At 41.0% G+C, this 14,383-nt stretch overlaps 1 protein-coding gene across 8 annotated transcripts in view; it reads left to right on the forward strand.

Moving 5' to 3' along the window:
• Window positions 1-14,383, forward strand: part of FMNL2 (formin like 2) — a 358,580-nt gene that overhangs the window by 183,963 nt on the left and 160,234 nt on the right. For all 8 annotated transcript variants that reach the window (XR_008847349.1, XM_056536955.1, XM_056536957.1 and 5 more), the window contains exons 3-4: window positions 4,009-4,089; window positions 9,095-9,171. Coding sequence is in view for 7 of the 8 variants with exons in the window: in XM_056536955.1 (XP_056392930.1) it covers window positions 4,009-4,089; window positions 9,095-9,171 (158 nt within the window). In the remaining variant the exon portion in view is untranslated. The remainder of the gene's footprint in view (window positions 1-4,008; window positions 4,090-9,094; window positions 9,172-14,383) is intronic.

Raw genomic sequence — 14,383 nt, forward strand, 5'->3', positions numbered from 1 at the left:
TTATGAATCATTAATCGGGAATTCAGTAATGTAAAATTTAAGAGTCGGATAGATCCTCGAGTTCTTTTTAGTTTTTAAGTGGCCGACAACAAGAACTGGCATAACTTCAGAAATGATTGTTGACATTTAAAGGGAACTAAGCATCAGATTTTATCCTCAACATCCCTGTGGGTAGGAACATCCCCCCGGGATAGTGAGGATGAAGATTTTACCACATATAATGCGTTGCCACACGTTATAACGTGTGGCAACGCATTATATGTGGTAAAATCTTCATCCTCACTATCCCATGGGGATGTTCCTACCCACAGGGATGGTGAAGATATGCAGTTAGTAAGTCTCCCCACTGGCACTGTAAGTAGTCACCTAGTCCCACCAGCTGCTCTGTAATCACCCCCCCCCCTTTGTGTGATTGACAGCCTGTGTCACCACCCCCTAATCCCGCCCTCTCTGCCCCCTAAGCAGACGGAGCAGAGAGGGCGGGATTACAGTGCAGCCAATGGGACTAGGGCAATATAGCTCTGCACCCAGGGGACTACTTACGGGGCCGGAAAGGGAGACTTACTAACTTCATATCCTCACCATCCTTGCAGGTAGGAACGTCCCCCGCACATGGTGACGATGAAGATTTTACCATATATAATGCGTTGCCACATGATGTATATGGTAAAATCTGATGCTTGGTTCCCTTGAATGTAATGTTATGCACCCAGTTTCTATGTAATATTCCAATTAAAGAGAACCTGTCATGCTGCCTGAACCACCAGTCATTGGGTTTAGGAAGAGATCTATTTATTAAAGGGGTACTCAGGTGGAAAACACTTTTTTTTTATCAACTGGTGCCAGAATCTTAAGCAGATTTGGAAATTACTTCTATTTAAAAATCTTATTCCTTCGAGTACTTATCAGCTGCTATATGCTCCACAGGAAGTTGTATTTCTTTCTGGAATTCTTTTCAGCCTGACCACAGTGCCCTCTGCTGACACCTCTGTCCATGACAGGAACTGAACAGAGTACAAGCAAATCCCCACAGCAAACCTCTCCTGCTCTGGACAGTTCGTGTTATGGACAGAGGTGTCAGCAGAGAGCACTGTGGTCAGACAGAAAAGAACTCCAGAAAGAAATACAACTTCCTCTGTTGTATACAGCAGCTGATAAGTACTTAGATTTTTAAATATAAGTAATTTACAAATCTGTTTAACTTTCTGGCATCAGTTGATTTAAAACATTTTCTTTCCACTGGAGTACCCCTTTAAGGATAGCAAGGGGGCAAAGAAGCTAGTGGAGACCACCCTGATGACTAGGAGTTCAGGCAGCATGAAAGTTCTGACAGGTTCTCTTTAAATAGAAGACTAGTGGGAATGACAGTATGACACCTGAATCACTTTGCTATGGCCCTCAATGCCCACCAGCAGCCGCAACAACAACTAAAATTAAGGGTTAAATATAATGTTATTCAGTCTTAATCACTTGTAGGACCTCATCACAATAGAGTATAATTTTTGGCACTGTACAAAGACAAAAGCTGCTACAGAGTCTGGAGAACAAAAGTTTGTTGGAGGAATGGGAGGTCTGTCTTGGCACTAACAAGTTACACTGCCAAATGCCAACTAATCTCAGCTGGAAGCAAAGGCCTATTAAAGGGGTACTCCACTGCTCAGCGTTTGGAACAAACTGTTCCGAATGCTGGTGAGGTCATAGCTCCGTCCCCTCATGCCCCGCCCCCTCAATGCAAGTCTATGGGAGGGGGCGTGACGGCTGTCACGCCCCCTCCCATAGACTTGCATTGAGGGGGCAGAACCTGACATCATGAGGGGGCGGGGCTATGGCATCACGAGCCCCCGGGTCAAGCATTTGGAACAGTTTGTTCCAAACGCTGAGCAGCGGAGTACCCCTTTAAGGTGGTAAGACTGAAAAGCACATTACAATAGGATGCCCATACACATCAGATTTAAGATGATAAAAATGTACAATGTCAATCAAATGAATCTTCTGCTGGGTGAAATTTAACAATAAGGGATTGTTTTAGCCAACCATGACATACTGTACTGTTGTCTGGAAAAAAGTCGGCAGTTTTTAACATTTTGGGCCGATGGTCAGACGAAAGATCTTTCCACCATGAATGATCTTTTAGGAAAGAATGTTCTAGGAACGTTCTAAAAAAGATCAGTCCTTTTTCCCCCGATGTCCCCGATCCTGTAAGGTCAGTCTAAACAACTGTAAAGGACTAAGGGGGTTATTTATCAATAATGGTTGTCTGTCTAGATGCTTTTTTATTTTTTTATTTTGCGGAGCTGCTCCAAATCTATCATATTGTCGCATGATAAATTTCACGCAAATCTGCACATAGATCATTTTCTACCGCCACTTTAAGATCACGTCTACCCTGCTTCTGAGGAGCTTTTTTGGATGTATGTTTGGCTTTATTTGTTTCAGTTTTAATTTTAAGGCAAATTAATGTCTAAAATTTAAATAGTGGTTTACCTTGCTGCAGGCCAGCAAAAAAAAAACTTTATTGTTCATGAGACAGAGGTTTTAGTTGAACAGGTATTTTTTTTTTCTATTACCTTTTACCTCTTTTTTTTTAATTTTTTTATTATGTTATCATCACTTTTTTTTTTTACTTGGGTACATGAAATTGTGAAATGTCGGCCATTGCTAACATTCTTATTGTTTCTTACATCTTTACCGTTTCCTTTTTTGTACCTTAAAAATATATCTGATTGTTTCATATGGACAACTGCTTTACTTTTCCTTTGCATGTTTTTTTAAATTTTAAACTTTTTATGTCTTTTAACATTCTTATCCTCTACCTTATTCTCTCTCTCTCTCTCTCGCTTCCTCTCCTTCCCTCTCTTTCACTCTGGCTGATGATTTTTTATTTTGGCAAACAGACAGGAGTAGTAATCTTTTTTCAGACCTGGTCAGGAGGTGGTCTAGTTTTTTTTTGCACCAGTTGTGGCAAAATTTTCGCAAAAATCTAAAATACGCAGATAATAAATTCTTGACCACTGCATACGTTACTTTAAAAAAACGCAAAAAAAAAACCAATAAACGCTAAAATAACAAAAATTCGCAAATGTAGACCAAAAAAGAAATAGAACACAATGATAAATAACCCCCTAAGGGTCTATTCACACAGTAGAATTCCCACCAGCGAAATTCCACCTCAAATGAAATCTCAATAGACTTCTATAGTATTCCGCACTCCCATTCACACTTCAAAATCTTTGCTTGCTGAATTTGCTGAAGTGAAAATTCCGAAGTGTGAATGGGAGTGCGGAATACTATAGAAGTGTATTGGGCTTTCATTCGAGGAATTCCACTGGCGGAAATTCTGCCGTGGGAATAGACCCTAAGGCTAGGTTCACACTGTGGAATTTCTGGGCAGAATTTCTGCCGGAGATCAAGCCGGCGGCACTAGGACCGTGCGGACTGCATTGCCATCCCCATAGATATCAATGCATTTCTAAGCAGATCTCCCAAAAGATCCACCCAGAAATGTATTGCCGTCTATGGGGACGGCAATGCAGTCTGTGCGGTCTTAGTGCCGCCAGCTAAATCTCCAACAGAAATTCTGCACAGAGATTCCTTAATGTGAACCTAGCCTAAGGGTGCATTCACATTACGTTTGAGGCCTCGATGGCATGGATCTGTCTGGGTAAGCTCAAAATCAGTTCCCATATCCATGCGGGTACATCTGCAGCCAATTTAAAGTTTCTATCAATGAGTCCATGACGCAGAGGCACACAACTTGTTGTGAATGAACCTAAAATGCTGTTTCTTTAAAATTTATTTTTCATCAGACGATCACTCAATCATCGCTGGTCCAACCATTAACTTTCTTCTTTCTTGTGTATGGTCACGTATACTGTTGAAGATACTGTCCATGTTTATCATAATGTTGGGTTTGTATGTACATGTAGAGTCCATGATCATCTTCATTCTTGTTTGCTCTAAACATTTACGCTATTTTGAACTTTGAAACTTTTATTTTTTTGCTTTTAGGAAAGGTTTCAAGTGAAAAACCCTCCACACACGTATATACAGAAGCTGAAAGGATATCTCGATCCAGCGGTAACAAGAAAGGTAAGAGAATATTTTTGGCTGGTGACATGAAATCCTTCAGATGTTCAGCGACTGCTCATACATCATATTCAGCAGAAACCAAGAGGGGGGCCGGATAATGGAAAGTTCTTGAGAGAAGCCAAAACTTCAGGACATTTAGTAATGTCACACAGCCATCCAAAAATGGAGTAAAAAAAATTTGACACTATTTATACTGTAGGTGAAATTGACTTCTGACCAAGTCGTTGGGACTTAAAAATATGTGAAATTATTACTATCCCGGCAAGCCAGATGTGCTCATATCCTGTGCTGATGCCTGAGAGTGGGGAGCTTGGTAGATCGGTCTGCCATCACCTCCATCTGAACAGTCCCATCTGAGGTACCTGCGATTTGCACACATTAGTGAGGCAGTGAAGGTCACGGTGGTGTCTTGTGGTGGTGCCAATGCACCAAAAAATGACCCAGAAAGCAACTAGCAATATGTAGTAGCTACAGTATAATGTTTTGGACTTACATTTCAACAGTGTGTTAACAACCAGAAAGCCAATATCCACTGCTGTGATCTTATGGGTACTGTAATACCACTGCAAAGTCTAGGAATCAGAGATAAAGCCTCATTCACTTCTTTGTTGGAGGCTGCATGTGGGGCCTCTGTCACAGACTCCGTTCAGGGCCAGAAAATGGAGCAGAACGGTCTGTTGCACAATGGACATCAATGGATCTAGATGGATTCCATTGACATTAATTGGGTCTGTTTATTTAGTAGGATCTGACCGTCTTACAGCAATATTTAAACAGATTCCTTAATGGAGATCCCAGAACTCTGATGCAGATGTGAACTTAGCCTAACTCAGATCCTGCCAGTGTAGCCACTAACATGCTGTGGTCAATGCTCAATTGGTCCATCTCTTAAAGGGGTATTCCGGGCTTTTACATCTTATCCCCTATCCAATTGATAGGGGATAAAATGTATGATCGTAGGGGTCCCGCCGCTTGTTTCAGCCCCCGGCATTCTGTGCAGGGATGCTGCCTCCGAGACGGGGATGTGACGTCACGTCTATGAGAGGGGGTGTGACAGTCCAGGATACCCCTTTAAGATTTAGAACATAATAATATAGCTACTTGTGGAGCTGGAAAAATGGTTTGAGCTGTACTGTGTGAACAGGTTGTTAAGAGACAAACAAGATGGCACCACAATGGTATTGGAGAGCCCATAAGTCCGTAGGACAAGGTGATGAAAATAGAATCAAAAATAGAGAAAAAAATTGCTGTAATGCACTCACCTCTAAAACGTCAATTCTTTATACTTCCATTAAAAGCAGGCAGGATTCTGGCAGAGTAGAACGGTAAAAAACGCCACAGCGTGGCGTTTTTTACCGTTCTACTCTGCCAGAATCCTGCCTGCTTTTAATGGAAGAATAAAGAATTGAAGTTTTAGAGGTGAGTGCATTGCAGCTATTTTTTCTCTATTTTTGATTCATGCTTCCCCAGCTCTTTGCACTCCTCACATGTTTGTTGCCTCGGCTCATCATCCCATTATTCTTCACCATACTGTAAATGTGATATAGCATCCAGTGGTGCCCCCCCCCCCCCCCCCCCCCCGTCTATCCTCTACAGTGCCGTGATGAAAATAGAGTTGTTTGTTCGGTCTACCTTAACAATATGCCATTCTGAACAGTGTAGACAACAACTTGAGGCGCATAGCCCCAAAACAGGACTTTTGACAGGATTTTTTCACATGCTCGTATGTAGTGATGAAGGCCCCTCCTGCCTTTCCGCCCTAAAATATAGCTTCTAGGCGTCCTAAGTTTAATATTTCATATCTTATGTAACCACAATATTAGTGTTTTACTGCATTTGGCAACTAGTTTAAAGCAGGGAGTGGCATTTACAGTCTGGGAAATCCTAACGCCTGAGTTTAATATGACATGTGTATATATTTATTTATATATTTTTTATTATAGACACTCTATCCTTAGGATTAGTGATTCTGGTCCCAAAACTCCATTATAATTCTTTAACAATCCTAAGCAGAAGTACGTACACCACGAACTAGCATGACCACATGGTCAAATAATACTTTACTTTGAGGACGGTCTGTTAAATGCTATGGCCTGATTTACCTGTGCAGTATTGTCTCATGGCTATTGCGCCACTGAATCCCACCCTTTTACAGATGCAAAGAACCCTACAATGTGGACAATCCGCATATATAGAGCACAACACTTATTAGGACTGCAAAAAAAACATTTATTTCTGTTTAACATGCATCTATGTTCATGGTAAATTGATTTTGATCAATTCATTGGTTGATGGAATGTCCATTTTTTTATATCCACCCTCAGTTGAAATATGCTATGATTATTACTAAGATGGTCCTCTAACATAAATTTAGACATACTTATGGGGTTACTGTATGCCTGTGGAAACTTTTCAGCTTGTCATTTTACGTTGGGGGGGTAGATACATAGACGATGTATTTAAAGCCTCTGTGATCTGGTTAAGCTGTTGTCTCCACTTCACTTTTCTTTAATCCCCTCTGTGAAGTATAAGAAGATCTGGGTGACAATTACACCACAGCTATGTCAAGTTTGGTTGGAAACTAAGATTTTCATTTGTATGGTTATATGTCTTAAAAAGGAAAATTGGCCCAGCTACAAAAACTCTTTTAAATTGATGCCGGTTCCTACATATTGAAGCTTAAGTGGTAAGGTGTTATTGTATTTTTCCATTACCACGAGCGGCTAAGGAGTTTTCAGCAATTAATTATAGTATTAATATTTGTTAGGAAAACGCAAGTGTAATACTTTATATGTGAGCAGGAATGGGGCTGGTTCTTCTATTACATACCAAGTTGTCAGGGAGAACATTGTCACCTGTAGGACTATGTAATGTCTGTACATGTCTTATTTCTAGATAGAAATGTTGACAAACGCTGTGGAAGTCTAACTTTTAGGTGCCCAGACTTTGTAACAGGTTGGATCTTTACCTATATTATTATTTGCTTCTCCAAGAGATAAGTAATACCATATGTATCTAGTATAAAGAATAAAGCCAAGAAAGTAGATATAGATATCTATAACTATTCGGTATGTACTTGATGTCATTCTGCCTTTCTGGTAACATGCCCTTACTCACCTCTCAAATATGATCCCCAGGGACCCTGTTGGAGATCCTATCTAAAAAGAATATCAAAAACATATTCTCCCGGGGGTAGGGGGTAGGATTTATTTCTGGGTGCTCCGTAGGACAGAAGAAAGACAGATATATGCATCTTCTAACGGAGGCACCCTTTCATGGGATATCATTGTATCTTAATATTTCATTTAAAGAGTAGCTATCACTAAATTAAATTTCCCTATTCCCCCTCCCCATCACGATTTTTTTTTAATATATTAGAATTTTTTTTTTTTACATAATGTATTTAATAATTTTTTTTTTTTTAATGAGAGTACCCATTTAAATATGGCCTACAGCCAAGTTCCCCAATTTCCAATGTTTGCCATCACCCTTGCCATAGTGTGTTCTTGGCCATGAAGTGCAGAGCTCCGCCAACTATATCTTTGAACAATCATGAGACACCTGATTTGTTTATGGGCTGACCGGCCAAGCTTAGGTGTTGAATGATTTGCCAATGCAAATATTTATCCCGACGATACATTTTTTGACTGCCTATGAGCATTGGTGTCTATGTGGCCAGTGAGATTGGCTCTTATAGTCCCCTTGACAGTATGGTCCTGCTCAGTGGATTTTGTCTACTATGTTCAGTATTATTTTCACATCCATCCTGGGACTTCTAGGGATTCAAAAGTGTACATAGCAATGGGACTTTTTATGAAAAAAAACACTGTCAAACAATTACTGTAAAACCTTAACAAAGGAAGTACAGGTGTCACATTACTATCCATATTTATTATCTTTCTTTCCTTCATCGGTGGATGAATGGCTCCATTTCAGCTGCATTCCAACATGGCAGACCTAGTCACCTGAGCTGCAAAATAGAAACTACTCTGTTGCCATTCTTAGAAACATTTTTCAAAAATTTTAAAAGCAGCAAATATTGTTTTATATATATATATATATATATATATATATATATATATATATATATGTAAATAAGCTATTGAGCTCTGTTTGCCACATCATACTTCCATACAATGCCGTATAGGGCCCACACAATATCGCCATTCAGGCCTTGATTTCCAGGTCTTTGCCCCCTAGGACCTTTTGTATTTGTCCAGTGTGTCACCCCCTATAACCAGCCTTGGCATTGTTGCTCTATCCTATGATTTACACTACATCTCTGTTTTTATTGGTTCATTGCTTAAAGGGGTACTCCGCTGCTCAGCATTTGGAACAAACTGTTCCAAAAGCTGGAGCCGGAGCCGGGAGCTTGTGATGTTATAGCCCCACCCCATCATGATGTCACGCCCCGCCCCCCTAAATGCAAGTCTATGGAAGGGGGTGTGACGGCTGCCATGCCCCCTCCCATAGACTTGCATTGAGGGGTCGGGGCGTGACATAATGATGGAGCGGGGCTATGACGTCACGAGCTCCCGGCGCCGGCTCCAGCGTTTGGAACAGTTTGTTCCAAATGCTGAGCAGCGGAGTACCTCTTTAAGCTTATGCCATTACAGGATATAATATTGGAGAACCTATTTCTATTACCATAAGGACAAAATGTTTATAAACTTTAGCTAAAGCAGAAAAAGTGTAAAAAGTAAGATCCTTTTCAAATGTACAACCAAGCCCAGTATTATTTTATGCAACCAGGGGTGTAGTTATAGGTGGTGCAGAGGTAGCAGTCACATCGGGGCCCTGGTGCCTAAGGGGGCTCTGAAGAACATCTGACCAATAAGAGACCAGTATTATAATTGGCACATGGGGCCCTGTTGCAGATTTAGCAACGGGGCCAAGAAGCTACAAGTTACGCCTCTGCATACAACCTAATGTTTTAGTTTTTTTACCATTTGGTGTACACATGGTCATATGTAAATCTCATATGTCTCATCTTGTGCCTCTTCAGAAGTTTCGGAGACGAGTACAGGAGTCCACTCAGGTTCTACGGGAACTGGAAATCTCTCTGAGAACAAATCACATAGGGTAAGCAAATGCACTTTAATTTTTAATTTCTTTTTGAATTTTTTTTAATTTTTTTGACTGGCAGGTTTGACGTTTCCTGCAATTAAATGTACTTTGTAAAAGTCTGTTCTACTTTTACGGCCTCTGCTGTCTGGAGGCTTTGGATATGCATCTGCTGTATACCTAATAATTACATCTATTAGGTTTTATAGGGCATATAAGCACTGGTTTGATGTTGCCAGATTGTGAGCTAAGCAGTTTTCTGTGCCAAAGAGAGAAAGAGATTGGAGTTGGATGCCCGCTGAAGCCTGGTTATGTTACCCATTTGTGAGCGGCTTTGTATAAGCGAGAACATTATAAATTTAGTGAAATGGAAAAACCACATCTTCAAATGAGGTTATTTTTAGCAAAAACCACAAAGTTTAGTCTACTCTTTCCATACAAATGATCACACTGTGGCAAGTACGATCCATTCATCATTCCTGCTCATAGGTTACGGCCATGGACTTAGCAAAATGCAATTATTATACAAGAGAAGTCTATAATAAGACTCCGATGGCCACCTCATTTTAGATCTGGTTTCTCCCTGATGCTTACCTTAGCACCTCTAAGAGAAAAACCTTTACCACCCATAAGAGATCAAAGAACACCCCTATATGAAGCTACTTTGTAACTTTTTTTGGATTCCCTTAATGCAGGAGATGTCCAGGGTTAGAATGGAATCTTGTAATTTTCCAAAAACTTAGATAGTTAATTGGCTCTGTCCAGTATTAGCCCAGTACATTAGGTGTGTCTAGTATTAGCCCAGTACATTAGTTGTGTCTGGTATAAGCCCAGTACATTAGTTGTGTCTGGTATTAGCCCAGTACATTAGGTGTGTCTGGTATAAGCCAAGTATATTAGTTGTGTCTGGTATTATCCCAGTACATTAGTTGTGTCTGGTATTAGCCCAGTACATTAGGTGTGTGTGGTATTGGCCCAGTACATTAGTTGTGTCTGGTATTAGCCCAGTACATTAGTTGTGTCTGGTATTAGCCCAGTACATTAGTTGTGTCTGGTATTAGCCCAGTACATTAGGTGTTTCTGGTATTAACCCAGTACATTAGGTGTTTCTGGTATTAGCCCAGTACATTAGGTGTTTCTGGTATTAGCCCAGTCCATTAGTTGTGTCTGGTATTAGCCCAGTACATTAGTTGTGTCTGGTATTAGCCCAGTACATTAGTTGTGTCTGGTATTAGCCCAGTACATTAGGTGTGTCTGGTATTAGCCCAGTACATTAGGTGTGTCTGGTATTAGCCAAGTACATTAGTTGTGTCTGGTATTAGCCCAGTACATTAGGTGTGTCTGTTATTAGCCCAGTACATTAGCTGAGTCTGGTATTAGCCCAGTACATTAGCTGTGTCTGGTATTAGCCCAGTACATTAGTTGTGTCTGGTATTAGCCCAGTACATTATATGTGTCTGGTATTAGCCCAGTACATTAGTTGTGTCTGGTATTGGCCCTGTACATTATTTGTGTCTGGTATTAGCCCAGTACATTAGTTGTGTCTGGTATTGGCCCTGTACATTATTTGTGTCTGGTATTAGCACAGTTCATTAGCTGTGTCTTGTGTTGGCCCAGTCCTTTGGCTGTGTCTAGAACTAGTCTGGTTGTTTGGTGGGGTCCTGTATTGGTCAAGTCCTTTGGCTTTGTCCGGTATTGTCCAGTACATTAGCTGTGTCTGGTATTAGCCCAGTACATAAGTTGTGTCTGATATTAGCCCAGTACATTAGGTGTGTCTGGTATTAGCCCAGTACATTAGTTGTGTCTGGTATAAGCCCAGTACATTAGGTGTGTCTGGTATTAGCCAAGTACATTAGTTGTGTCTGGTATTGGCCCTGTACATTATTTGTGTCTGGTATTAGCACAGTACATTAGGTGTGTCTGGTATTAGCCAAGTACATGAGTTGTGTCTGGTATTAGCCCAGTACATTAGGTGTGTCTGGTATTAGCCCAGTACATTAGTTGTGTCTGGTATTAGCCCAGTACATTAGGTGTGTCTGGTATTAGCCAAGTACATGAGTTGTGTCTGGTATTGGCCCTGTACATTATTTGTGTCTGGTATTAGCACAGTACATTAGGTGTGTCTGGTATTAGCCAAGTACATGAGTTGTGTCTGGTATTAGCCCAGTACATTAGGTGTGTCTGGTATTAGCCCAGTACATTAGCTGTGTCTTGTGTTGGCCCAGTCCTTTGACTGTGTCTAGAACTAGTCTGGTTGTTTGGTGGGGTCCTGTATTGGTCAAGTCCTTTGGATTTGTCCGGTATTGTCCAGTACATTGCCTGTGTCTAAAATTGGTCCAGTAGACACTAGACACTAGACACAACACTAGACACAGCCAAAGGACTGCCTTTGGCTGTGTCTAGTGTTGGTCCAGTATATTGGCTGTGTCCTGTATTGGTTCAGTCCTTTGGCTGTGTGTGGTATTAGCTCAGTATATTATTTGTGTCTAGTGTTGGTCCAGTCCTTTGGCTGTGTCTAGTGTTGGTCCAGTCTGTTGGCTGTGTCCTGTATTGGTTCAGTCCTTTGGCTATGTCTGGTATTAGCTCAGTATATTATTTGTGTCTAGTGTTGGTCCAGTCCTTTGGCTGTGTCTAGTGTTGGTCCAGTCCTTTGGCTGCGTCTAGTGTTGGTCCAGTCTATTGGCTGTGTCCTGTATTGGTTCAGTCCTTTGGCTGTGTCTGGTATTAGCTCAGTATATTATTTGTGTCTAGTGTTGGTCCAGTCCTTTGGCTGTGTCTAGTTTTGCTCCAGTGAATTGGATGTGTCTATAGTTGATCCAGTCAATTGCCTATGTCTACTATTGGTGCAGTCCATTTTCTGTGTCTGGTGTTGGTCCTGTCCATTGGCTATGTCAAATGTGGGTCCAATCTATTGGCTATGTCTGGTGTTGGTCCAGTCCATTAGCTGTGTCTAGTATTGCAGATCATTCCCTTTTAAGTAAATGAGTGTATGCTGCAACAACAAATATCCCTTTGGAGGACCCAACTCATCCTTGCCGGTTGTTTTCAATGAGTACCATGCTATGATGATCCAAAATGAACAGTCCCTTAAAGTGGTACTTTGGTGGAAATTTTTTTTTTTAAATCAACTTGTTCCAGACAGTTAAACAGATTTATAAATTACTTCTATATAAAAATCTTAATCCTTCTAGTACTTATCAGCTGCTGTATGCTCCAGAGGAAGTTGAGTTGTTCTTTTCTGTCTGACCACAGTGCTCTCTGCTGACACCTCTGTCCATATCAGGATTTGTGCAAAGTAGGAGCAAATCCCCATAGCAAACCTCTCCTGCTCTGGACAGTTCCTGATTAGTGATGAGCGGCAGGGGCCATATTCAAATACGAATATTCGTCCTATGTTCGTGAAATTTGCATATTCGCTATGTTCATTCTCTTTTTTTAATGCGAAAATTCGTAATGAAATTTGCATAGTGCACATGCGCAATTATATCTTTCACCTAAAAGAAGGGAGGGATCAGTGTCCAGTCTGGAAGTGCCGATATCCCCATAAATTTGCATTAAAAAAAAACAAAGAAGAAAATACGAATATATTAGCCCAGTACATTAGTTGTGTCTGGTATAAGCCCAGTACATTAGTTGTGTCTGGTATTAGCCCAGTACATTAGGTGTGTCTGGTATAAGCCAAGTATATTAGTTGTGTCTGGTATTATCCCAGTACATTAGTTGTGTCTGGTATTAGCCCAGTACATTAGGTGTGTGTGGTATTGGCCCAGTACATTAGTTGTGTCTGGTATTAGCCCAGTACATTAGTTGTGTCTGGTATTAGCCCAGTACATTAGTTGTGTCTGGTATTAGCCCAGTACATTAGGTGTTTCTGGTATTAACCCAGTACATTAGGTGTTTCTGGTATTAGCCCAGTACATTAGGTGTTTCTGGTATTAGCCCAGTCCATTAGTTGTGTCTGGTATTAGCCCAGTACATTAGTTGTGTCTGGTATTAGCCCAGTACATTAGTTGTGTCTGGTATTAGCCCAGTACATTAGGTGTGTCTGGTATTAGCCCAGTACATTAGGTGTGTCTGGTATTAGCCAAGTACATTAGTTGTGTCTGGTATTAGCCCAGTACATTAGGTGTGTCTGTTATTAGCCCAGTACATTAGCTGAGTCTGGTATTAGCCCAGTACATTAGCTGTGTCTGGTATTAGCCCAGTACATTAGTTGTGTCTGGTATTAGCCCAGTACATTATATGTGTCTGGTATTAGCCCAGTACATTAGTTGTGTCTGGTATTGGCCCTGTACATTATTTGTGTCTGGTATTAGCCCAGTACATTAGTTGTGTCTGGTATTGGCCCTGTACATTATTTGTGTCTGGTATTAGCACAGTTCATTAGCTGTGTCTTGTGTTGGCCCAGTCCTTTGGCTGTGTCTAGAACTAGTCTGGTTGTTTGGTGGGGTCCTGTATTGGTCAAGTCCTTTGGCTTTGTCCGGTATTGTCCAGTACATTAGCTGTGTCTGGTATTAGCCCAGTACATAAGTTGTGTCTGATATTAGCCCAGTACATTAGGTGTGTCTGGTATTAGCCCAGTACATTAGTTGTGTCTGGTATAAGCCCAGTACATTAGGTGTGTCTGGTATTAGCCAAGTACATTAGTTGTGTCTGGTATTGGCCCTGTACATTATTTGTGTCTGGTATTAGCACAGTACATTAGGTGTGTCTGGTATTAGCCAAGTACATGAGTTGTGTCTGGTATTAGCCCAGTACATTAGGTGTGTCTGGTATTAGCCCAGTACATTAGTTGTGTCTGGTATTAGCCCAGTACATTAGGTGTGTCTGGTATTAGCCAAGTACATGAGTTGTGTCTGGTATTAGCCCAGTACATTAGGTGTGTCTGGTATTAGCCCAGTACATTAGGTGTGTCTGGTATTAGCCCAGTACATTAGTTGTGTCTGGTATTAGCCCAGTACATTAGGTGTGTCTGGTATTAGCCAAGTACATGAGTTGTGTCTGGTATTAGCCCAGTACATTAGGTGTGTCTGGTATTGGCCCAGTACATTAGTTGTGTCTGGTATTAGCCCAGTACATTAGGTGTGTCTGGTATTAGCCCAGTACATTAGTTGTGTCTGGTATTGGCCCTGTACATTAGCTGTGTCTGGTATTAGCCCAGTACATTAGTTGTGTCTGGTATTAGCCCAGTACATTAGGTGTGTCTGGTATTAGCCCAGTACATTAGTTG

Source organism: Hyla sarda, chromosome 8 (assembly GCF_029499605.1).
Source record: "Hyla sarda isolate aHylSar1 chromosome 8, aHylSar1.hap1, whole genome shotgun sequence".
Classification (NCBI taxonomy): domain Eukaryota; kingdom Metazoa; phylum Chordata; class Amphibia; order Anura; family Hylidae; genus Hyla; species Hyla sarda.